The 26546-nt window shown below is 38.7% G+C and overlaps 2 protein-coding genes and 1 long non-coding RNA gene across 3 annotated transcripts; 1 reads left to right on the top strand and 2 right to left on the bottom strand.

Annotated features, from left to right (window-relative positions):
• Nucleotides 1-14262: 14262 nt before the first annotated feature.
• LOC138880466 (uncharacterized) lies at nt 14263-14694 on the bottom strand. The gene is made up of 3 exons (XR_011403147.1): nt 14604-14694; nt 14385-14516; nt 14263-14295 (listed from the first exon to the last, which is right to left on the bottom strand). It is a non-coding gene; the product is annotated as an uncharacterized lncRNA (long non-coding RNA).
• Nucleotides 14695-18275: 3581 nt separating this feature from the next.
• LOC104231291 (ubiquitin-ribosomal protein eL40 fusion protein) lies at nt 18276-20171 on the top strand. Its single transcript, XM_009784258.2, has 5 exons — nt 18276-18479; nt 18569-18655; nt 18756-18858; nt 19813-19879; nt 19963-20171. The coding sequence occupies exons 1-5, from the start codon at nt 18377-18379 to the stop codon at nt 19987-19989; spliced, it is 387 nt and encodes a 128-aa protein (XP_009782560.1). The 5' UTR covers nt 18276-18376; the 3' UTR covers nt 19990-20171.
• Nucleotides 20172-21380: 1209 nt separating this feature from the next.
• Nucleotides 21381-26129, bottom strand: LOC104231292 (uncharacterized membrane protein At1g16860-like). Its single transcript, XM_009784259.2, has 4 exons — nt 25761-26129; nt 24865-25020; nt 21963-22174; nt 21381-21854 (listed from the first exon to the last, which is right to left on the bottom strand). The coding sequence occupies exons 1-4, from the start codon at nt 26088-26090 to the stop codon at nt 21692-21694; spliced, it is 861 nt and encodes a 286-aa protein (XP_009782561.1). The 5' UTR covers nt 26091-26129; the 3' UTR covers nt 21381-21691.
• Between the last annotated feature and the right edge of the window lie 417 nt (nt 26130-26546).

The raw sequence follows: 26546 nt of genomic DNA, 5'->3' as shown, positions 1-26546 counted from the left end.
TCTTTTGTCACACCATCCATATGGTGAATATCTCTTTCACGAAGAAAATTATATCATAATAATTGTCATGGTCAAAATCATCATAAGCAAAATCATTTCTTGCTTTAATTTTGTCTTTGGTAACTTTTTATAAGGCATGGCAAAATATGTTTTGGTGTACCAGGTGTACGCGATCAATGACATATTCATGTAATCACATTGTAATATTCATTATCTTTATTTCTCTCAAAACTTCCCGTACAGGTGAGTTATAGCATTTATTCAACCATGTATAAGCACATTCTTATGCATAATCTTTATCACGTATATATTTTCACATTCACTTTTAGGAATACAACAACAACAACAACTCTGTGTAATCCCACAAGTGGGGTCTGGGGAGGGTAATATGTATGCAGACCTTACCTCTACCCCGAGGGGTAGATGGGCTGTTTCCAGGAGACCCTCGGCTCAAAGAGGCAACAAGAGACACTATATTAGTACTATCAATAGACTCATAATAAAACAACATAAAATCCATAACATAACATAAATACCATAAAAATAAAGTAACAGCAATATACGAGATATAGGAAATACGAGAATATGTAAGGTATTAATACATAGAAGATAAAGCCCATCATCAGTAGTTGATCAATATCATCCTAAGACTAATTCCTAACCGGCTAGTCTCACTCTAGTGCGCTGTAAAAAAGACATCACAATTTCCCCTAACCTACAACCTTAATGCTCGATCTCCACAATTCCCTGTTTAGGGCCATGTCCTTAGTAACCCTAAGTCGCGCCATATCCTGCCTGATCACCTCTCCCCAATACTTCTTAGGTCTCCCTCTACCTCTCCTCGTACCCACCACCGCCAGTCGTTCACACCTTCTCACCGGTGCATCAGTGTTCCTCCTCTGAATGTGCCCGAACCATCTGAGTCTTGCTTCCCGCATCTTGTCCTCCATGGGGGCCACACCCACCTTCTCTCGAATATCTTCATTTCTAATCTTATCCTTCCTTGTATGCCCGCACATCCACCTCAACATCCTCATCTCTGCAACTTTCATCCTCTGGATGTGTGAGATCTTCACCGGCCAACACTCGGTCCCATACAACATAGCAGGCCTAACCACTGCCCTATAAAATTTACCTTTCAGTAACAGTGGCACTTTCTTGTCACACAGGACTCCCGTCGCTAACCTCCATTTCATCCACCCCACCCCTATACGGTGTGTGACATCCTCGTCGATCTCCCCGGACCCCTGAATAAACGACCCCAGGTACTTGAAACTACCCCTCTTAGGGATGACTTGAGAATCAAGCCTCACTTCCACTCCCGCTTCCGTCGGCTCTGCCCCAAATTTGCACTCAAGGTATTCCGTCTTCGTCCTGCTCAACCTGAAACCTTTGGACTCAAGGGTATGTCTCCAAACCTCTAACCTCTCGCTGACGTCGCGTCGTGTCTCGTCGATTAGGACTATGTCATCAGCAAATAGCATGCACCATGGCACCTCATCCTGAATATGATGCGTTATAGCATCCATCACCAGGGCAAATAGGAAAGGGCTGAACGCAGACCCTTGGTGCAACCCCGTAATAACCGGAAAATAATCTGAATCGCCTCCTGCTGTCCTAACCCGAGTCTTAGCTCCATCATACATGTCCTTAATCGCCCTAATGTAGGCAACCGGGACCCCTTTAGCCTCTAAGCATCTCCATAAGACCTCCCTAGGAACCCTGTCGTACGCTTTCTCTAGATCGATAAACACCATGTGGAGATCCTTCTTCTTATCCCTGTATTGTTCCACCATCCTCCTAATAAGGTGGATAGCTTCTGTGGTAGATCGCCCCGGCATGAACCCGAACTGGTTGTCTGAAATAGACACCGTCCTTCGCACTCTCATTTCTACCACTCTCTCCCAGACTTTCATGGTATGACTTAGTAATTTAATACCCCTATAGTTGTTACAGATCTGGATATCGCCTTTGTTCTTATACAACGGGACCATTGTACTCCACCTCCACTCTTCGGGCATCCTATTAGTCTTGGATATAACATTAAGCAACTTAGTAAGCCATTCCAAGCCTGCTCTACCCACACACCTCCAAAGCTCAACCGGAATTTCATCTGGTCCGGTAGCTCTGCCCCTTCTCATCTTACGCATTGCCTCCATGACCTCATCGACCTCAATGTCCCGACAATCACTTAGTTCATGGGGGCTGTCGGCGTTCCTCAATTCACCTAGTACAATATCCTGATCCCCTTCCTCATTTAGAAGTTTATGAAAGTAGGTCTGCCATCTCCTCTTTATCTGGTCATCCCCCAACAAAACTTTGTCGTCCTCATCTTTTATGCACCTCACTTGGTCCAAATCCCGAGCCGTCCTCTCTCTCACCTTAGCGAGTCGGAGTAACTTCTTCTCCCCGCCTTTGTTCCCTAGTTCCTCATACAAACGAGCAAAAGCTGTCGTCTTTGCCTCCGTCACTGCCATCTTTGCCTCCTTCCTAGCTACCTTATATCTCGCAATGTTCGCTCTCTTCTCCTCCTCTCCAGTGCTCCCCACTAACCGCAGGTAAGCCACCTTCTTCGCTTCCACTTTACCTTGTACAACTGCATTCCACCACCAGTCTCCTTTGTGGCCACCGGTACGGCCTGAAGATACCCATAACACCTCTCTCGCCGCCTTCCTTATATAGTCCGCCGTCGTTGACCATATAGTGTTTGCGTCCCCACTACTTCTCCAAGCTCCCATTGCCGACAACCTTCCTTCCAACTCCTGGGCTTTAACCTTAGTCAAGGCGCCCCACCTAATCCTCGGGCGGCCTCGTACTGACCTCTGTTTCCTTCTTATCATAATACTAACGTCCATCACCAAGAGCCTATGTTGCGTTGCAAGGGTCTCACCTGGGATAACTTTGCAATCCTCGCACAACCTTCTGTCGCATCTCCTGAGGAGGAGATAGTCAATTTGAGTCTTCGCCACCGAACTTTGGTAAGTAACCAAATGCTCCTCTCGCTTCGGAAAACTCGAGTTTGCAATCACTAGATCGAATGCCTTGGCAAAATCCAGCAGTGAGATGCCCCCTCCATTCCGTTCCCCGAAACCAAAGCCGCCATGCACCTCAGTATAACCACCTGCAGACGACCCAATATGGCCATTGAAATCCCCTCCTATGAATAACCTCTCGGAAGGCGGAATACTACGAACAATGTCATCCAACCCTTCCCAAAAACACCTTTTAATCTCCTCATCACAACCTACTTGCGGTGCGTATGCGCTAACGACGTTTAAAGTACACTCACCCACCACCAATTTAATAGTCATTAGTCTATCATTCACATGCATGACCTCTACCACCGACTCCCTAAGATGGCTATCTACTAGGATACCCACTCCATTCTTACCCCTCATGACTCCAGAGTACCACAACTTATACCCATCCACGTTTCTCGCCCTCGATCCGACCCACCTAGTCTCCTGGACACACGCTATATTAATCTTCCTCTTCTGAAGGATCTTCGCCAACTCTATAGACTTACTCGTTAGCGAACCTATGTTCCATGACCCGATTCTCAACCTATAGGCTCCCTTGCCCCCTCTACCTCCCCTGCCTCCCGACCCACCCCCTGACCCCGGGCCCACTCTTTGCCCCACACTCTGCCCCACCTGAGGACATGCCTTTAATCTATCATCCCAGACTGCCGCCACTACACCTACGACAGATCTACAAAAGACTCGCTAGTGCACAACGGACAACGAATCAAACTAGAAGGAAACAAGTGACTACATGTACACCTATTGAATGATTTAATTATTGTGAACTAAAGTAACATCAATTTAGCTAACACCAAAAGGAAAACAGTAGAACGGGAGGTACCAATTCCCGAGAACCAAACCTGTGTTGATTTGCAGCCCTCGATATACTTGCAAGCTCACGCACCGCTTCCCACCGCCCTTTGCTGACCAGGTTGCTCTCCTTTGCTAGTGCTCGTGCGCCCAACTTGTCTCCAACCACTTTGAGAATTTCCCTGAAAATACAGAAAATACCACGATCCAAAGACCAAAAAGGGCTATCACCGCTACCACTGGTGTAGCATTTACAATGCTTATCATAAGTCACATTTTCAAGGAATGAACTATAATCATGTGAACGTGTCTCGTATTAACAAACCACTTTGATACATATTTCCCTCACCTTTGAAGGATTATTTTGAGAACCCTTATTGTTCTTCTTTTTGCAATTACCATAAAGGTGACTATTATTATTTTGATCTTTGGCACGCACACGTTCATTGATCAACCACTTGTCTTCATTTAGACTTATTAAGCACCGCTATCACATTCACTTCAAGAATGGAGCAAATCAAGTGGGCCAAGCTTCATGCTTTTTCATGAAAATATATTATTTTTCTTTAATCATCAGTTATCACCAATATGATGCATTGGGACTCAAACCCAATGTCTTACCCATATAAACGCATGTTAAGCCATAATGAGTTGGGACCCAGACCCAACTCTTATCATCATGGTGCACCAGAACTCAAATATGATGTCTTACCCTCATGGTGTGTTGGGACTTGAACCCATCATCTTATCCTCATGGTGCGCCGGGACTTGAACCTACCGTATAATATTTATCACAAGTTATCTCATTCACTTCAGGTAATAGAACATAATTTTACATAGCCATAAATTTAAACTTTGATAAATTCGACATAATAAAATTATCGTTAAAAATAAGTGAATTTAAAATGTTAAGAAATATAAGAAATGAAATTTTCGATCCAGTACATAACTAATATACTGTATGTAAATCTATCAAAACATATAGTTTAGATATAGTATTATATATATCATACATCAACATTTCATTACCCATAAGAAAAATGAGATAAATAATGAATGAGTCTAACACACTTGTTCAAGCCAACAAGTGTAAAAATCAGCGAAATTCAAACGCAAACTAACACAAGACTAGTGGAATCAGACTCCTTTTTCCTCTTAACAACGTGAGTATATCAATCTTAAAATAATCGCATATAAAATACTTATAGCCAAAGCCAATTGTAGTAAAATCAGTAAAGAGATAATTCATACGTTTGGTTCAGTACAAAATCATTGTAATGATATAACTATATCCCATATGCTAAATCAAAGTAAAATAAATTGGTTATATACGTATGCGGAAATTTTTCAAGTTCAATAAATGAAAACTAGTAAAGTGTAAGCTTACATATGGTTCTTGATTCAACCAACTCACTTTCCTGCACATATAATATTGTACTTTTGTGTAATATAAATATATTGGGAAGAAACTGAATTTATATTAAAGATGATGTGACATGACACGTGGATTAGTTAAATGGTCAAAGAGCAGCAATTGACTAAGAGGCGCGGATGGAAACAGCCACGGAAGAAGAATTTAAATAGGCACGAGACGATGTATAGATACGAGTCTCGTACCAATGTAAATTATTTACAGCCAACGGATTAGAAGGCATTGAAAGCAAGGATCAGATGACAGAAAGGAGTCCAAATTCATTATTAAATATTTGATACGTTATAAAGTTGGTATTTAATAGGAATGATTGTATAACGGCTTATTTAATGTCATTTATTACTCATGATTATATCATTAAAGCTGAGGCTTTATTCATTTACCTAGAATCATCTATAAAAGGAAGAAGTATCATCATTTGTAAGGACACGGAATATTATTGAGAATTTATTGAAATACATATCTATTTGCTTTTTACCATCGTTCTCAAAAGTATTTTATTTTTGTCTCCTGATTATCAGTAACCCGAATTTCTTTTTTAGCTTTGACCAAAGACTCAGATTTTTGGTTAAACAAATTGGTTCCGTTACCGGGAATCTGATAATCTTTCCTTTTAAGCTATATCTTATCTATTGTCATCACCATGTCAAACAACAACGCCGACAACAACAGTAATAACACATTGGGAAACCATGAGAATCAAATACATCAAAATCAAGATATCGTGGTTCCCTTTCCTTTAAATTCACCACGTCAATCTCGTGAAGGCACTCCTGTTACTGAATCCCGTGCTGATCAACAAGAGCAATCTGAACATTTTGAAGGAGTTACAACTGAAGCTTTGCAAAAGCTAATTGATGCACAGGTCGGCAAAGCTCTTCAGGCACTTGTTAGTCGATTGCCTGCTGCGCCACCTACACCAACTCCTAATAATAATACATTGGAGAACCCCCGTTCTGGTCTTGATAATTCTGGAAACGGAGCAACCCCCAGTGAACCACAAGAAGGGGGACCAGGTAATTTAAATAATTCGTATTTGCAAAATTTAGTACTAACCTTGCAGAAACAGCTTAAGGAACAAAATGAGCGTATTGAACAAATCCCTGGAGTTCCACCTGTAATAAAAGGAGTAGACATGGACAAATACTCACAACAACCATGGAAGCCTAGTGCTGCTCCCCTTCCAATTCCGAAAAAGTTCAAAATGCCTGACATCCCGAAATATGATGGTACTACAGACCCACGTGACCACGTGACTGCATTTACAACCGGCGTAAAAGGCAACGACTTGACCAAACAAGAAATTGAATCAGTATTGGTCAAGAAATTTGGAGAAACACTCACCAAGGGTGCATTAACCTGGTATTCTCTTTTATCTGAAAATTCTATTAATTCTTTTGCTGAGCTTGCAGATTCTTTTATTAAAGCACATTCGGGAGCACAAAAAGTTGAGAAAAGGATGGAAGATATTTTCAAAATCAAACAAGGGGATTCGGAGTTGCTTAGAAACTTCGTTGATAGATTCCAACGTGAAAGAATGACTCTACCTCGTGTGCCAGACAATTGGGCTGCTATAGCTTTTGCAAGTAATTTAAATGACAAAAGTTCTGAAGCCACGAGACGACTCAAAGAAAGTCTTCGAGAATTTCCTGCAACCACATGGAATGATGTTTACAACAGGTATAGCACGAAGCTGCGAATCGAAGAAGATACCGTACCTAAGCTCCATCATGAAGAAAGGGGCGGTACCCGAAGGTCAGAAACTGAAAAAAGATCAGGTAAAAATAGGTACGATCCATATATGGGACCCGCAGGAAAGGACCCACGGTCGAAATAAGATAGCCAGCAATACAATCAAAAGTCAAGGAACCGGGATTCTGGTTCTTCTTCAAAGTTCAGGAATGATCGGAACAGACAAGAATCACGTGATGATGACAGGAGTTTAAAGGCACGATTCGGTGGATATAATTTTAATGTCTCTACCTCCGAGCTCGTAGCTGTTTTAAGAAGCATGGGAGATAAGGTACGGCGGCCGAAAGAGATGCGGTCAAATCCAAGTAGACGCAATCCAGATCATTGGTGCGAATTTCACAACGATCACGGGCACAAAACTTCAGAATGCAGATTCCTGCAGAGTGAAGTAGATCATTTATTGAAGCAAGGATACCTCACTGAGTTATTTAGTGAGAAAGGAAAACAAGCTTATATGAAAAACAGACAAGAACCACCACAACCTCCTTCACCCAAGAGGACAGTGAATGTCATAAGCGGGGGAGAAGATATTCATGGCATAACTTACACAGCTTCCAACAAGGTTTCTAAGGTAACGATTACACACGGGAAACGGGTGCGGCAGGTCCTTGACAAATGAAAGCATTTCGTTCGATGACGCAGATACCGAAGGAGTGATAACTCCACATAATGATGCACTGGTAATATCTTTACTTGTACATGATACTAATGTAAAACGAGTTTTGATTGATCCAGGAAGTTATGTAAATATTATATTACTAAGGGTACTGCGGGAAATGCAAGCTGAAGACAAAATGTTACCCAAGGCGCACACCTTGTCAGGCTTCGACAATTCAAGTGTAGTAACAAAAGGTGAGGTAATACTAACAACTTTTGCTATGGGTGTTGTGAAGGAAACTAAATTTCAGGTAGTTGATATGGAAATGGCCTACAATATGATCATGGGAAGACCATGGATACACGATATGGATGCTGTCCCATCAACCCTGCATCAGGTAATTAAATTCCCATCACCATGGAGAATTTGTCAAATTCGTGGGGATCAGCAGATGGCTAGAAGTGTCAACGTTGTAACAAGTACGAGCGCCGTAAATAAAGCAAAATAGCAATTACAGGAAACAGTTGAAGGTAAAAAAGATCAAACTTCAACTGAACAAGAGAAAACAGATTTGGACTCAAGGCCTGACACAATTCAAGAACCTGAAGAGAATGAAAGCATCAAAACGACGATTGAAGAGCTTGATGCAGTGATGTTATTTGATCAACAGCCTGAACGGAAGGTTTATATCGGGGCTAATTTAAACACGAACATGCGAGGTATGATAATCGAATTTTTAAAAGCTAACTTAGATTGCTTTGCTTGGTCCCACGCTGATATGACAGGGATACCACCAAATGTGATGACTCACAAACTCAACGAGAACCCTTCTTTCACACCAATAAAGCAAAAGAAACGGAAACAAGGTGCTTTCAAGAACCAGGTGATTCAGGATGAAGTCCAAAAATTATTAAAAATTGGATCAATCCGTGAGGTAAAATATCCTACTTGGTTAACTAACACGGTGGTTGTACCCAAGAAAAATGGTAAGTGGCATGTTATGTAGATTATACTGATTTAAATAAAGCCTGTCCAAAAGATTCCTTTCCCTTACCGCATATAGACCAACTAATTGATGCAACCGCAGGTCATGAACTTTTAAGTTTTTTAGATGCATACTCAGGATATAATCAAATTAAAATGGATCCTGGTGATGAAGAAAAAACTTCTTTCATCACAGACAGGGGGACTTATTGTTATAAAGTAATGCCCTTTGGTCTCAAAAATGCTGGGGCAACCTATCAAAGGTTGGTCACCAAAATGTTCCAAGAACATTTAGGGAAAACAATGGAGGTATATATAGACGATATGCTCGTCAAAACCCAGCAATCTCATGATCATATTTCTCATCTATCTATTACTTTTGAAATTTTGCGAAAATTTAATATGAAACTCAACCCAGAAAAATGTGCATTTGGAGTTGCATCAGGTAAGTTTTTGGGTTTTCTTGTTTCTAACCGTGGTATTGAAGTGAATCCTTCTCAGATCAAAGCAATAGAAGAAATCCCGAATATCCTTACTAATAAAAAGGAAGTATAACGATTAACGGAAGAATTGCAGCTTTGGGGAGATTTATTTCCAAATCATCAGAAAGGTGTTTTAAGTTTTTCTCTGCACTTAAAAAACAAGATCATTTTGAATGGAATGAAGATTGTCAGCAAGCCCTTAGAAATTTGAAAGCTTATTTGTCAAAACCACCGTTGTTGGCAAAACCGAAGGTAGGGGAAAAACTTCTCATTTATCTGGCCGTATCTGAAGTCGCAGTAAGTGCTGTTTTAGTCCGCGAGTACCAAGGTAAACAATCTCCTATTTATTACGTAAGTAAGTCCTTATTGGAAGCTGAGACATGATACCCACAACTAGAAAAATTAGCATTAGATTTGATCATGACATCTAGAAAGTTAAGACCTTATTTTCAATGTCATCCCATTGTTGTAGTTACTGCTTTTCCGCTTCGAAATATTTTGCATAAACACGAACTTTCAGGAAGATTAGCAAAATGGGCTATAGAACTAAGTGAATATGAAGTTATTTATCAACCCAGGACCGCTATAAAGTCTCAAGTACTAGCTGATTTCGTGGCTGATTTTAGCCAGGGGATGCATTTAGAAGCAGAAAAAGAATTATTAGTTTTTAATGGTGCGAACCCGGGGACTTGGGTTTTATACACTGACGGTTCATCTAATGTAAAAGGGGCAGGCTTAGGAATAGTCCTCGTACCACCTGCGGGTGAGACCATTAGACAGGCTATAAAATGTCATTCTATAACTAACAATGAAGCAGAGTATGAGGCTGTAATTGCAGGTTTAGAATTGGCACGAGAACTCGGCATAACACAGATTATAATCAAGAGTGATTCTCAACTCGTGGTTAATCAGATGCTGGGGACTTATACAGCCAGAGAGTCACGAATGCAAGAATACCTCGCAAAGGTACGGGAGTTAATAAAGCAATTCCAAACTTGGAAAGTAGTGTAGATCCCAAGAGATGAGAATGTAGAGGCAGATGCTTTAGCAAACCTTGCATCCGTAGCAGACGTGGCAAACAATACGGATGCTTCAGTCATACATCTATTTCATTCCGTTCTTGAACCTGATAAAAACGAGATAAATTTTAATCATCTAACATGGGATTGGAGAAATGAAATTGTTGCCTTTTTACAGCACGGAACCGTGCCTAATGACAAAGGAAAAGCTTACGCGCTTCGCAAAAAAGCTGCACGATATTGTTTATATCAAGGTAATCTTTATTGAAAGATGTTCGGCGGACCACTAGCAAGGTGTCTCGGTCCCTCTCAAACCGAATATGTCATGAGAGAAGTACATGAAGGACATTGTGGGAATCACGCAGGAGGACGGTCACTGGTAAGAACGTTAATTTGCACAGGATATTATTGGCCTAAGATGGAAGAAGAGGCAACCAGTTTCGTGTCCAAATGTGATAAATGTCAAAGGTACGACAATAATATGCACAGACCAGCTGAGTTACTACATCCTGTTTTAGCCCCTTGGCCCTTTATGAAATGGGGAATGGATATCGTAGGTCCACTTCCACAAGCAAAAGGTCAGGTAAAATTTCTACTTGTACTTACAGATTATTTCACTAAATGGGTAGAAGCAGGGGCATTTAAACAGGTACGAGAAAAAGAAGTTAAAGACTTCATATGGCGAAATATAATATGCCGCTTTGGAGTACCAAAGGAGATCGTGTGTGACAATGGACCACAATTCATTGGAGCACAAGTTACAGAATTTCTTCGAAGTTGGCAGATCAAAAGAATAACGTCTACGCCATACCATCCAGTGGGGAATGGACAAGCAGAATCAACTAACAAAGTTATTATCAATAACTTGAAAAAGAGGTTACAAGATTCAAAAGGTAATTGGCCTGAGGTGTTACCCGGAGTACTATGGGCTTATCGTACAACGACCAAAACAGGCACTGGAGAAACACCATTTTCGATGGTTTATGGTACGGAAGCCTTAATACCAGTTGAAATAGGTGAGCCAAGCACACGGTACGATCAGGCAACGGAGGAATCTAATAATGAAGAGATGCGGGTTAGCCTAGATTTACTTGAAGGAAGAAGAGAAGCTGCTTTGATAAGGATGGCAGCACAAAAGCAAGTAATAGAACGATATTACAATAGGAAAGCACGCCTCAGATTTTTCAAAATTGGGGACTTCGTGCTTAAAAAGGTGTTCCAATCTGCAAAAGCTGCTAACTCAGGAAAGCTAAGTCCAACATGGGAAGGACCATACAAAGTCCGTGGCATTGCGGGAAAAGGAGCATACCAGTTGGAAACAATGGATGGTAAAGTTTTACCCTCACATTGGAATGCTGTCCACTTAAAAAGATATTACTTTTAAGAAAGTACCTACGGTCAGGTATCATCATGTTAAAATTTCTCTCTTGGTTTATTAATATTTTACTAACGATTTTAGATGCTAGGCAAAATATCCTAACTCGTGCCAAATGATGAGTCACAACCTGCAAGGCAAAATGGAGTATTCTTAAATTCCTAGCCCAGGGTTACAATTAATCTGATGGAAATACACACGAGTTAGGCAGTCTTCATCTATAATCGCACCGTCGAGTCCCGTATATCTTTCTGTTTCAGGAAAAGGGCCAAAGTAAAAGAAATAAACAAGTGCTCGAGGCTTCATACTTCACCGCTCAAACACTTGGGGGACTACATATTATACACAGATATGTGTAGAGAAACAGATACGAGTATCGAACAAAAATCGGCCACAAAGAAGCAAGTGTTGAGAAAAAGTTACGAAGTCTTCAGCATTCATGAGAACAACAGAGTCATCTCTCAAACTCATAAACAAAGTCACCTCTCAAACCCTTCTTAACATGTAAAGATAGGGTCATGACTATGTACTGAAACAGGTTATGAAGAAAAACCTTGTTTATTTTATGTTATTTACAAATCTGTTACAAGAAAAACAGTTACGAGAAAGTTGTAGATGTATTGTAATACATGTAACAGTCAAACACTTGTTAAAAGTTTATGAATAAAAACTTGCCAAAGTTGTTTCATACAAAACGTGTGTTTTCCTATTACTTTCATCGTATTATAACACCATTATGAAGTTGAGACGTCTTCTTCATTAAGTGTCGATAAAATAAAAGGGCCCTCTTTTATAAGCCTCATGTTAATAAGTCATGAGAAGAATCATAAAGCATTTTCAAAGGATAAAAATGCTAAACTATTCTATAAGTCCTAAATAAGTAAGGAAAAAGCAAGAGTAGAACACATTGAAGTACTAACAAAACTTCTTAATATAATTAAAAAGACTAAGTAGAAACTTAGTCAATAAAATTTTATACAAGTGCCCCATTATGATAACTGGGGACTTTCACCAAAAAAATCCCTTAAAAACTAAGGGATAAAACCATCATCCAATTGAAGGGGTTAGCACATCAGAAGTTGCAACATGAACGATTTCAGTAGAGCTTGAAATGTTAGGATCAATTGAAGGGGTTGTCACGGAAGCTTCAACTTCCACAGACTGTGTCATAGAAGTTTCACCCTCTGAAGCTGGAATAGCAACATTTTCAGCTGAAGCAGGAATTGTAATCCCAATTGATGTAGTATTCACTTCCTCATTTAAAAGTTCTTCTGTTCCAGGAATTTCAAGTGCAGGAGAAGGAGTATCAGTAGACTGTTGGCTTTTCTCGATGGTATCTATGACTTTGGCCAGTTCAGACTGCAAGTAAAAACCTTCTTGAGCAGCTTCCGTCAAAGCATCACGACGAGAATTCAGGAAAGCCCAACTCACTTCTATGTTAAAATTTTCCTCTAGAAGTCCATATTCCTTTTCCCACATAGCAAGATCGTTTTTTAAAATTTGATATTCAGCTAAATGGGAATCAAGGGAAGCTTCAAGAGAAGCATGAGAACTCTTCAAGGCATGAATCTCGTCAGAAGAAGTCTGTAAGTCAGCCTGAGCTTGAGTCAAGCTTTGCACTAACTCTCCTGCATATTCTTCCTTCCTAGCCAAAAGTGCCTTCAGCTCTCTAACTTCTTCACTAGCCCTGGATAATTGTTCTGACAAAGAGCATTCCAAAAGCTCTTTGTCTCTTTTCAATTGGCTTGAAGAGGCTTTGACAGTTGCCAGTTCAGAAGTTAAACCACGGTTTTGCTGCTCCAGGAGATTTTTATCTTCTTGCAACTCCTCTATGGTCCCTTGAGCATTCTCGAACTGCTCCTTCCAATTGGTTGCTTCAAGCTGGGCTCCCCTAGCTATTTCCTCGGCCTCGTGGACAGTCTTTTCAGACTCACAAGCTTTTCTTTCCAGTAGGGAAATTCTTCTCATTAATTCCGTGACAATAAGGTTAGCCTACAGAAGTAAGTCATGGAAATAAGAGATTGAAGATAATTAAAAAAAAACTTGTTGGTAGAAATACCTTCAAAGTAGAATGAACTACGTCATTCATCAGAGTTAAGCAGCTATGGCTCTCCATCTACTTCTTCTCGATATCTCCAATTAGAGGTTCGAGCCAAACATCGGCTCTGTCGGTCTTCCTCAAGAGGCTATGATTGGCAGGAACCTCCAAAGTAACACTTCTCATTGTCATATTTCCGCTGCTAGAACCTGTCTCTGTATGATGAACAGAGGGAAGAGGAGCAGTGGAAGGAATGGAAGGAAAAGATGTAGAAACCAACACCGGAACGGAAGTAGGTGCGATCGAAGCAGCCAAAGGAACGGATATAGGAGCGGTAGAAATTGGCAAAAGAACGGAAGTTGTCAAAACTGGTAAATAAGTACTTATGGCTGGCAGAGGAATGGAGGAAATAGGAACAAATGAGGAAAGAGGAGCTTCATCAAAAACAGGTGCGAGCTCGCCACTCCCGAAACCACTGTCAAAAAGGTGTTGAATTGACTCATTATTATCTCTTGGTTCGGCGTCCTCATCAGATTGAATCAAAACAGGCTCGGTGGCGGAGGTACGAGCAGGAGTGTTTTCAATTTCATTATCAATAATTATTCGTCTCCTGGCCCTTGGCCTGGTAATTAGGGAGGTACCCTCCTCTTCTTCTTCAGAACTTTCCTTTGTAGCTTTCCTTTTAGGCAGCAAGGCTCGAGCCTTATCTAGATCCAGAGCAGCATTCGCAGACATGCGAATGGCCATAGCTACTTCAGTCGTCATTCCTCTAATGCCAAATCCTGATTAAAGGATGGATATACATGATTAAAGTTGAGGAAAAAGTGCTTAACATGTAAAACAAAAAATTTTCATAAAAAGGGGGGGATACCATGTGTTTTGACTTTCCAGCCATGTAAAGAAGAAATTGATTTCCAAGTTCTCTGCTCCCTAGTAGCAATCTTCAAAAGTGAGTCTACCCAACCACGAAAGTTGGGAATAGGTTCCACATCTCCCATGGTTGCTACAAAAAACCAAGAAGGGACGAGGTTAAAAACAACATTCTTTTGAAATTCTCAAAAGTAGGTACGGTAAATAAGAGGAAACTTACGTTCAAAATTCCACTTCTCAGGAAAGGGAATATTTGTTTCGCCAATCAAGTCCACTGTACGGACAGCAACGTAACGGATATACCATCCACGATCTTTGTCATCCTCAGGATTTACCAAAACTTTTTTGCTCCTTGCAGTTAAGGTAAAAACCCCATGGCGTATTAAGTTAGGATGGTATAGATGAATGAGGTGAGAAAAGGTGAAATTGACATTGGCCTTGGAGGATAAATATCTCAAACAAGCCACTGTTCTCCACACCAATGGACCGATTTGGGCCAAACAAATTGTAAAGAAACGACAAAAATCGAGAATAACTGGGTCAATCGGAGGATTAAAACCTAAAGTGAAGGGGTAAGTGTAAACAGAAGAATACCCATTTCTAAAAGAGGAAATTCTTTGATTTGGGGAAGGAATTGACATTCGGAGACTATCCTTCCAGTTACAATCTCTTCTTATGGTGGGGATTGTAAGCTCGGTTACTAATGTTGGGTAAGTATCGGCTCTTTCTAAATTTTTAATTTGTTTTTGAAGAGACGTTTTGTCACTTTCAAAAGACAAATCGCCGGGAACTATATCATCAACTGAGGGTTCTTAAGAAGGATCAAGAATTTCCCTACTTTTAGAAGAAGGGGCTTTTGGGACAAAACTCCTTGAAGAAGAACCAGAGAAGCCGCCTCGCGTAGATTCTAACCCTGTTCGAAGCCTACTTCCTCCGCCTCTTCTGTGTCTAACAGGGGCGTTGGGAAATTGATCTAGAATTGGAACTTTTTTACGGTTAGGGTTTGAAGAAGACATTGTTAAGAAGGAAGTATGTGCTGAAGATTTGTGAAGAAGACAAAGTTATGTGTAAAATGGGAACCGTCAACTTTTTTAAGTGTAATGATGAAAAGCTTATAATAAAGGCAGCTATCACTTCGTAAATAGTGAGAATGAAGAAGTCTCGAAAAAGGGTATGAATAGCGGAATCAATTAGAAAATGACACATGGACAGAAAATTAAATGGAAAAGACTGCTGAGACGTTAGTACTGTCATGAGCATTAATTGTGGCAAAAATTCCTTTTACATGAAGATCCACTTCCCAATTATTTAATTGATAAAAAAATGGAAAGTGGGGGGACTATCTGTATTGGGAAAAAACTGAGTTTATATTAAAAGATGATGTGGCATGACACGTGGATTAGTTAAATGGTCAAAGCGCAGCAATTGACTAAGAGGCACGGATGGAAACAGCCACGGGAAGAAGAATTTAAATAGGCACGAGACAACGTATAGATACGAGTCTCGTACCAATTTAAATTATCTACAGCCAACGGATAGAAGGCATTGAAAGCAAAGATCTGGTGACAGAAAGGAGTCCAAATTCATTATTAAATACTTGATACGTTATGAAGTCGGTATTTAATAGGAATGATTGTATAACGGCTTATTTAATATCATTTATTACTCATGATTATATCATTAAAGCTGAGGCTTCATTCCTTTACCTAGAATTATCTATAAAAGGAAGAAGTATCATCATTTGTAAGGACACGGAATACTATTGAGAATTTATTGAAATACACATCTATTTGCTTCTTTACCATCGTTCTCAAAAGTATTTTATTTTTGTCTCCTGATTATCAGTAACCCGAATTTCTTTTTAGCTTTGACCAAAGACTCAGATTTTTGGTTAAACAATAAACAATACCAAATATTAAAGTGAGAATTTATAGGAAAAATGAAAAAGACACTCCCTGGACAATTGAAGCAAATTGATTCACATATGAAATACTCGAGCTTCCATCGGCAACGTAACTGATTCTATGTTTGCTTATCTCAATTGTTTAGAGACTCGTGTTGATAACGTATTACAAAACTTAGCTCAAAGTAATAAAACAAGAAAATAGATAAGAATGTAGAGAGCAAGAGATGAGAGCTTCTTATTTCTTTCAAGTGTGTCAAGTGTGTACAATGTGATGCCCAAACCCTCTATTTATAGGATGATATAAGTAATACAAAGGGACGCCATGAACATGATATTAACTATTGAGAACATGGGGGAAGATCATGGATGTATGAGGGTTACATCCATAATGGTAAGAAGGAGTGGGAGGTTAATGGATAAGAGTAGTGAGTGTACTTAGGAGTCATGGACATCCACCATAATCAAGTATTTCATAACAAGCAGTTAAATTAAATGTGAAATTTTTCCTTCTTTTTCTCAAAATGAATTGAATAATTGTTAACCTTCTTCCTATTTGTATTCTTTATTAGTAGTTTAACATTGTGCGTTTTTTGAAGATAAAAGAATAATATTTGAGCAATATAACAATTATCGTGAGCGAGCCAATAATATATTCTTTTATGGTCTCATGGGAATACGTCGGGGCTTGGCAATATCAACTTTTACCATTTAATTTTTGAGAAGGCTTGACTACTTCTGGAGAATTATATTTGAGTTCAACTTTTACCATATTTTTTTTTTTTGAAAGTTGTATGGGTTGGGAAGTAAGAAAAAAATGAAAGAAAAAGGGAAAAGGTAAAAGACAAGAGAAAGGTATAATTTCACCTATAGGTTATCCAAAAGAATGAACTATCTTTAGAAGATAATACTACTTCAATGATGAAAACTTAAAAATCTAACATATTTAGATATGACCACTAATAAATATTTTAATTATTTAGATATTAGAATAATATTATTTAAATTTTTTATAATCGCGCGAAGCGCGAAAAAGATCCCTAGTTTACCATAAGGTCGTCCTTAATTTGAAGGTCACTGTTAGCGCCCTGCACTAGTACATAAGAAGAAAGAGCACAAATTACTTTGTAAGCAATTATAGCACAACAGCGTGGTATACTAGGACAAATTAACAGAATCGACAAAATTATTTGAAAGTACCGATGGTGTAGGCTGCGTGAGCAATCTACTATAAAAAGAGTAGTATAAAATATTTAAAGAACAATCTCACAAAGAGGTACACATAAGTGGAGGAAAAATACTTGTTACAAAAAATTTTCCCTAAATAAAACTCTCGAACTCCTTAGGGACTGCATTGTAAATGCTACTAAATAAGAATAAATGATTGTCAATTTATAGAAATCTAATATATTTTCTCAAGAAAAAGGACATGCCAAATATGAAAGAATTATATTTTTTTTAATAAAAGGTAAAATCAATTATAGTAAATACGCTATCCTTTCTTTAAGAGATAGAAAAACCAAATATGATAAGAAAATCAAGACAAATACTTAACAAATTTATCCTAATTGATGTGGTGATGTATCGCCTTTTTTTAGGAGTATTGTCTTATTAAATTTCACGCGATTTATTGTTGAATTTATAGTTAATTGCTAAGGAGGTTGAAAACTCGTGCAACTTAATTACTCCATTTGGGAAAAAGAATGACATGATTATTATTTGGTAATGAAGGATTTTTAACTACAGATTTTTAAATAAATTAATTAAATCTAGAAACTTCTGATCTTTGTTAATTTTTAGATTAGTTTCTGAACATATAAGTTGAATTTAAATTTCTTTAGTATATTCTAAACACTAGTGTACACAAAAATATTCTGATACGCCAAACTTGGCATTCTTTCTGAGACAGAAGACTGCAAGTAAGATTGGGCCATTGTTGTTAAGAGTTGGACTTATAAAGGTCATTTTAGCAATTGGGCTCTTTATGTAAAGCCCTAATTTGAGCCCGATTATATATAAGATAGAAAACGAAGAACCGGGGGGTTTCAATCAGGAAAGACAAAGCGGGTAAGAGAAGAGTGCGCCGCAAAATGCAGATCTTCGTAAAAACCCTAACCGGGAAGACAATCACGCTCGAGGTTGAATCGAGCGACACCATTGACAATGTCAAAGCTAAGATTCAAGACAAAGAAGGTACTTACGATAGATCGTTATTCTCCGTCATCTCTTTGTTCTTTGTATCAGTAATTTGTTTCTGACGCCATTTGATTTTCATTTTTTAGGTATTCCACCGGACCAGCAGCGGTTGATCTTTGCCGGAAAGCAGCTCGAAGATGGACGTACTCTTGCTGATTATAACATCCAGAAAGGTACTATAGTAACGCTAATATGTACATGGACTTAGCAGTGTAATAGTTAGTTATATCTGTTTGATGATTTTAATGATGATTTATCGGGTCAATTTTTTAGAGTCAACTTTGCATTTGGTTTTGAGGCTTCGTGGAGGGATTATTGAGCCTTCTCTGATGGCTTTGGCGAGGAAGTACAACCAGGATAAGATGATTTGCCGCAAGTAAGATTTTTTTCTACATTTACTACTGTAATTTGCTTTTGTATGTGGTAATTGTGGTGTCTTCTACAGTGCATGCATGTATTCCATGTAATAGTGGTCTTCTATGTATGAAAAATTATTTGATGCATTGGAAATTCAAATTGTATATTCCTTTCATATTCAAACGAAATTGTTTCGATCCCTATTTTGGAGGTTAATTCTGATTATGCTATTCAGATACAATATCTATTGAGCTGATCTATGATGTGATTATTAGCTGCCTCTAGTAAGAATATTAAGGATTTCTCTCTTGTAAAGCTCAGAGCTAGCTCGAATTCTGTCTAAGTACTCATAATTTTCATTTTATTCATGCTTTTCTACTCTCGTAGTTTGGTTAATGCCGTTGGAGAACTTTGCTTTTCTGGGAATGTGCTGTTCAAGTGAAAAGAAAACAGCTGACTATTACTTTGTTTGCCTCTTATTTGCCCATTGATTCGACAGTGCATCTCATTGTATTTATCTTTATTTGTAACTGAAAAAGGTCTACCTTCAGCATTTATGTCATCGGGGTCCCCTGAGTACGATACATGTAAGGATTGACATTTTCGACATTCCTTAACTAGCTATATCATCTGTTCTGCACTCGGGTCAACCAATTAGTTGGTTGAGATAGTGTGGACAGTTAGGTTCCCTTAAACAATGTGTCTCAAGATTCATAGGGTTATTACTTTTACTTAATATAGTGCCTTTATAAGTTAATTTTGTGGGTCAGTTGTCATTGTTTGACAATAGTGCAGCTTTCGAAAACTGTTAGCAGGTTAAGATAGAGACCCTTGTTACCTTCCATAATACTGAGACTAAGTTTCTTTTTCCCCTGTTAGACTTTGCGCTTATGGCTTAACTTTTTTTCCTATGGCTTGTGTTATAAACCGTGATGGTGATTACGTAATCCTGGAACCTAACCACTTGTTTTAGGTGCTATGCTCGCCTGCATCCTCGTGCTGTTAACTGCAGGAAGAAAAAATGTGGGCACAGCAACCAGGTTTGTAGATGATAGGTGTATGTTACACTTCCTTTGCCTCCCAATACTGATTATGGCACTCACCAACTTTTCTTGCCTTGCAGCTGAGGCCAAAGAAGAAGATCAAGTAGGCGTGATGTCTTTTCTAAGCTTAAATCAATTTTGTGTGTTGCAGCTATATTGCCAGTCCGTTGTTTTTACAGTTTTCAGTCCTGCTTCAACTTGATGTCATGAATAGACAAGCATTTGTTTTGAACATCTAATTATTGGATAAGATATCTTTGTGCATTCAATATATGTCTGTTTCGATGGAGTTTAGTATGTTCTTCCTGATAAGCAAGCCTACAGGTGCCTGCTTTGTTCTAATATCCATTCCGTAATCATAATGGTTCATTTGAGATGTGATGCCGTAGTCGTGCTCCTGTAAATAATGCTGCTTCTTTATTTTATTTTTCTTGATGCTTTTCTGGATATGCCACATTATGGTCCAAAATCCAAACATTGTTGGAATAGAAAGCCATAAGTTAATAAACATCAGGGTTGGCCCGGTGGCAATTGACTTGAGCCTTGGGGTTTGCTCCCTTTCAAGGTCTCAAGTTTGAAACCCACTGGGTGCAAACAATTTTTGAGGGTCATTGGACTGGGTAAAACCTGAATTAACCGTGGTGCACTTGCGGGAAACTCCTTGCCGAGTGCTTGTGCACCCCGGGATTAGTCGGGGCTCGAAGAGACTCGGACACCCGGTGCAAATCAAAAAAAAAAAGAAAGCCGTAAGTTAATACTAGTACGTTGGCTATGATTTAGGTTTTAGTGTAATGTTGATTCTTGAAAGAGGGAACGGAACCTACTCAAATTTTCTTCAAAATTTACTTCGATATGACATTTTAGATAGAAAACTAGTCTTGTTCAAGTCTAATAAAGCCCACATGTCTCGAAGTTGTGTTTTTGGAAACTTTCAAATCTGAGTCATGTATTACGAATGTTATGTTTATGATACCGATTTAACAATTTTTTATGTTATCGTGTGGGTGTTATGTTATCATTATTTTCTTATTATAGTTCTTTTCAAATAGAAATGCATTTTATATTTGGAAATAATTTTATTTTAAACTTCTCATTTTATAAAATATATTGTTCACAAAAGTTATGGAATGTTTCATATTAAAAATATTTAAAATCTTTTTTGCTTTCTAAACTTCGCGTCGGATTGATCAAACTGTCAAATACGTTGGAAGGAGAGTACAGTATTATTTTTTCTATATTTTACTGAACTATTAGTTTCTTAACTAATTAACCGATGATCAAATAATGAATTGGGTCAACTTTAGTTGAGTGGTTCTCTGGAAACTGGAGTGAAGCTCTAGGCCTGGTCGGGAGGACCAAGCCTGACTCAAGATTACCAGGCGAAGGTGAGCCTGAGTCAGCTTGGCATCCTAATGCATCCGAGCTCCGCTCGTCACGCTTGATGAGATTGTATACAAAACGTCGTTAAATGGGGCTTCGGCTTCTTGAAAGTGCAAAATGGCTCCAAAACTTCCCTTTGATTGTGCCAAGGGAAAAGATGTACATAAACTGTTTGAACACTTGCAATGTAAACCGGGCCAGTTCTAACAAATAATTCACATGTAGTTGGTGAACAATATCTGAAAATGACAGTAGCACTAACTCCTGAATTTCTCAGCCAAACAACAAGCCTTCCTTTAGGCAAGTTGTTGTACATGCGAATGGCAACAACCAAAATGTGATGCAGCATTGTTAGTCTTTGCAAAGGTTTATGCCAATATCTCCGCTATTGCGTGTCTAAAAGTTAGAATTGGTTGCAAAATCGAAGGACTATGGGATTCCAAGGATCAGCCCATCAACATCAACAGGGAGAAGCATTTTTTGCCACAGACAGCCAGTAGAAATGAGCTCCTCTGGCGGAGTAACCACCATGGCATCACTGCTCCTTTGCAAAATCCCAAATACACTAAGCGAGCTACCTTCCTTAATGTATCTACCAAAAATCCAAAGAATTTCAAGCTATTAGTTTCCAGAAACATGTCTAGCAACAAAACGGAGAAAAAACCAAACAGAGAAAAGATAAGGCAAAAGCATATGTTACCCTTCTTCTAGACGTAGCAAACGGGCTTCAGATGAAAGATTCCTGTCCTTCAACCATTTTCTCAAATGAGAAGCCAAAACCTTACAGCTTTTGGTTGTTGTAACCAGTCTGCTCTCTATGATCAGTGGGATAACTCTGGAGTCAGGTCCAGCCTTGACAAAAGCTCTAATACCAGAGTTCTTGTCAGTTATGTAGAAGTCAGTTGAGAACCTCTGCCAGGAGAAACTCGTCCTGTTAATTAACTCTGTAGTGAACTCAAGTGAAGGCACAAAATAACGCAATCCGAATAGGGTGCTTTTTATATTGCTTTGGTTGGTATCTCTGTAGTTCTAGTAACTACAGTAGATAATGTTCGTACAAAGGGGACATTTTTGGCCAAGCTTGAGACATTTGTCATCCATAATAGTATCATTCAAATAGAAACTAGGATTTAGATATGCAATGATGATTCGGCCTATTTCAATCTTCGTCCTACTCTATCCTTCTTGGCAAGGTAAAACTCCTTTAATCTGATTCAACCACACCCTGGAATAGACCCTAATGTACTACATGATGCCAAGTAAATATACTTGCTAAGTGTAAAACAGGCCACTTGGGCCTTTTACTACGAGACTAGTGCATATAAGCACCTCAATTTTGATTACATCACACTCCCTTTTCTATGATTAATCATCATATAACTGGTGTCTGGCGACCTAGGACTGGATATACTAACAGTTGAACGAAAGATGCTCCTGTATGTGTATGTGTATGCACGCGCGCGTATGTGCCTGTGAGTGTATGCTTGTCTGTACTTACATATATTGGTGCGTGGTGTGGTGCATATATGTGTGCATATTATGTGATATATTTTTGGTGTCTGGACCAGCTTGTATGCAACTAGACTAATCCATCGGGTGCCTGCTAGCTCCCACTAGCACATGCACCGAGTAACTCTAGCCGCCAAGCCTTGACAAATTAAAAGAATTCACCTAGCATTGACTCTACTAAGATTCGAACCTTGGACTTCAAGTTTGTGACTCCAGCTCTTCAGTCAATAGGCCACCCACTTAAACGGAGGGTGCTACAAGTTTCATACAAATTATAAAATACGATCTAGGTTAACCGGATTAACTTACATTTATTCATGTTTTGGCAAAAAAGTGAACAGGGTAAACAGGGTAAGCGCCATACTCTGGACCTAAGTTAATCCAGATTGAGTTTGCTCTAGGTACAATGTTTGGACTATACTTTACCTTATATTAAAAAAAAAAGGTACAATATTTGGAGTAATGTTGATCGGCTTCTCAACTTTTCTTTCCCCACAAGTTTTACCTACATGATCCTGCTCTCTCTTATAAATTCAGACTCTAGATATACTTTGCTAAGAAACAATTTTGTAGGTTTCAGTGTAACCTATAAAACCTTAAACTTCCACTTTCAGACAATGATTCTTTTATCTAATTTTTATTTATTATCCCATCCTTTACAACAGACATAAATCACATCTACCTCTAGAAAAAAACTAGCAGCAAAAACATGATGACATGGTGAAACAGCTTCCTTGACCGTAGTAAGTTTAAAAAGAGGTATTAACAGGGAAATGTGACAATTTATAGTTCGGGAGGTATGTTCACTGTAGATGGAGAGAATGCTGCTAGGACAAGGAGACTAACCTTGAAGAGAGTGGGGGACTGAAGATATTAAAAAAAGTGATATAGCAACAACTAATCTGAAGGGGTTAGAGAATCAGATGATGAAGATTCAACATAAAGAGCATTACGGACTATGATGAAAGTGTACTCCATTAGAACACTGATAATGGAAGAAAATGTTACCAGTATACTCTTCAATATGGAATGGAAGATGATTAAGCAATTTGGGTAGTTCTTAGGTGTTATGTGGGTTTGATGAGGAGAAGGTGAGGAGATGGATCAAGTTTTAGACACATATAACGGCAATGAAAAGTTTTACCGGAGGCCTACCATTAAGACCGTTGACATTATTGTTCTAACTTGGACAATGTTGCCTGCTGAAACTTATTACTGTGCTTTTTTACATCTTTGGATTAGGCAGTGTTGGTAGAAGCTTGATCATGCTTCTAAGCTATTAAGTATGTGAATCTCTGTTTCTTTGTTCTTCCTCATAGTTGTTAGTATTTGTTTTAATCTGACGAGATTTTGATGAAACTAGTTTTTCTTTTTTATAACCGTGGTGTCCGGGCCAGTTTGCGTGCTCCTCGACTAACTCCACGGGATACCTGCCACCTATTTTGATGAAACTAGTTATTTAGATACTTCTAAGTTCATGGCTCTAACTAGACTTCTGCTACTGGAATCTTTGTAGTTTAACAAATGGGTGACCTCAATTCACTAAATTTGTTCACGTTGTCTTAACGTAGCTTGTGGCACCTAAACACTGAGGTTTCTGCATGATGTATGATTTATCCAAACACCTTTTGCTGACATTTGATCAAATAGACAGCTGACAATCCTACATTTAAAAGATGGTTCTCTAGAGAGGAAATATAGTGGAAGTGAAGGGTGAAACTATCTTTTATTTACAGTCAAAACATTATATTGAAAGGAGAGAAACATGTTTCCAAATGAGGCCAAGAAGCAAAGTTAAAGCCAAGAAATAAACAGTGAGATCTTGTTCATCAGAATTGTAACAAAACTTGAATTAGAAAATGTTTGTCATGGCTCATGTTGAACTTTCTCTCAGAGAATCACCAAACTGTCAGCATTATCAATAGACAGCTTGCAGCCAAGAAGAAAAGAACGTCACCCAAGAATAGCCAGGATTGTTTTGTGACAAATTGAAGGAGAAAACATGAGACATTGAATTTCATTCTATCAGAGACACCACCGCCAACAGGTAGAAAAGTGGAATACGTTATTACACATGAGCAATGTTTTCATACCTCAGAATAAGCAAGCCTCCATCCGAAACATGATTCTTTTACATCCACAGGCTTCAGGCCAAGTTCTCCACATTCAAACAACAAGGTGGATGTATAAACACATCGTCCAACCTTCTCATAGGAAGACTCCAAAGATACATTTCCGCAGGAGACAAGCTGAAAATCATCAAAGAGGAACCAGGGTATCTACTGATGTCAAAGAAATAATAAAAATGCAGAGAAGGGAAGGGAAAGGAATTATGGGGCAATCAAGCCAAATAAACACAAATAAATACATATAGATTGACTCAACAAGTAATGATTTTTGAGTCAAATATGCTATAATGCACATAGTAAAGCTCTGTAAGATTGTCATCTTAATTTCCAGTAGACTATAACTCTAACTACGCTTATATTAGTCAGTTCATCACCAAAAATCACCCTAACAAGAAAAGAAAATAATTCAAATGTATATGAATTTATTTTTGCTTCAGATATTTTTGGGACCCAACTCTTCAAGTTAGGATATCCATCACAAGGAAGTACAACAACAAACCCGTAAAATACCACTACTGGGTATGGGCCTCGGCTCAAGAAAACAAAAGGAAGTAAATGCATATAAATCTTACTTGATATTTTCAACAAGCAAAACTCCAGTAAAGTCAGGAGTATTGCAAAAATCAAGAAAGACTTCCAAATTTAGCAATCAGCAGCGCACGTGCATAGGCACTGGGCCAGTATTTAGAAAGTTGAAAGCTTTGTTGTTACCATTAGTCATTGCTCAATACAAGAAATAGTTACTTGAAAAAGAAAAAAAAAACACCCTTCAAATAAAAAACACAGATAATGCAGAAAATGCCAAGAAATATTTAAAAATAAAAAGAACCCAGATTGAAATGGGTACAAAAGAAGCTTACCCCAGTAATCTTGACGAGCTGACCGTGGCTTGCGATGCTGAGGTCAGAATCTGGAAAAGAACGAAGGTACTGAAGAATGGTGCGGTTGTTGCGGAAAGAGAAAGAGTTCCAGAGAAGAAAAGCAGCAATGAGAGCAAAAAGGAAGAGGAAAACAAGAAAGAAGAGAGGGTTGTGAACCACAACAAGGATGAAAAGAGAGACGGCAAGCCCAAGCAAGAAAAGGGAGAGCACTACGTATAAAGCAAGTGAGGGAAGAGGAAGATTGAAGTAATGGGAGTTTTGAGCTACATTTGAATTGGAGTGGGAATGGGAGAGGTTGTTTTGGCTCATCCCTCTCCTTTTTGCTATTCAGCTAATTTGGTAATGTGAACGAATTGGAAAGGGTTAAAAAAAGGTGTTGAGCAAAGCTGAGGAGGGGTTCAACTGTCATTTTCCTTTTTGGTTGCCACTTCCCAGTCCTACCCTTGGGGTAAAGAATCTCATAGATTTTTATAGCCTGTTTGCCCGGGTGAGAAGTAATATCTGTGTGACTAATTAATTTGAAAAACATTTCTCAACAATGATTAGTATTTGGCCAATTTTTTTAAAAACTGCTTATAAGTGTATTTTTCTCAAAAGTATTTTTTCAAAACATTGCTTTTGGAAAGAAATTATTTTTTTCTGTTTCTCAAAAATTGTTTCTGTTTTTACTTAAAAATACTTTTCCTTTTTCTAAAAGATTGCACGCCCAACTATGCCTTATAAAAAGGACAATGCAGACATTACAAATATAACCTGAGTATTCTG

The sequence above is a fragment of the Nicotiana sylvestris genome, chromosome 1, assembly GCF_000393655.2.
Source record: "Nicotiana sylvestris chromosome 1, ASM39365v2, whole genome shotgun sequence".
Taxonomy (NCBI): Eukaryota; Viridiplantae; Streptophyta; class Magnoliopsida; order Solanales; family Solanaceae; genus Nicotiana; species Nicotiana sylvestris.
This window is presented reverse-complemented; position numbering and strand designations above follow the sequence as displayed.

What these genes read in the sequence shown, in the direction of transcription:
- LOC104231291 (XM_009784258.2), top strand. Translation starts at nt 18,377, where the DNA reads ATGCAGATCTTCGTAAAAACCCTAACCGGGAAGACAATCACGCTCGAG. An exon ending in GATAAGATGATTTGCCGCAA is followed by an intron (nt 18,859 to 19,812) that starts GTAAGATTTTTT and finishes CACTTGTTTTAG; the next exon opens with GTGCTATGCTCGCCTGCATC. An exon ending in AATGTGGGCACAGCAACCAG is followed by an intron (nt 19,880 to 19,962) that starts GTTTGTAGATGA and finishes CTTGCCTTGCAG; the next exon opens with CTGAGGCCAAAGAAGAAGAT.
- LOC104231292 (XM_009784259.2), bottom strand. Translation starts at nt 26,090, where the DNA reads ATGAGCCAAAACAACCTCTCCCATTCCCACTCCAATTCAAATGTAGCT. An exon ending in GGAGGCTTGCTTATTCTGAG is followed by an intron (nt 22,175 to 24,864) that starts GTATGAAAACAT and finishes TTCTCCTGGCAG; the next exon opens with AGGTTCTCAACTGACTTCTA. An exon ending in TTGCTACGTCTAGAAGAAGG is followed by an intron (nt 21,855 to 21,962) that starts GTAACATATGCT and finishes GATTTTTGGTAG; the next exon opens with ATACATTAAGGAAGGTAGCT.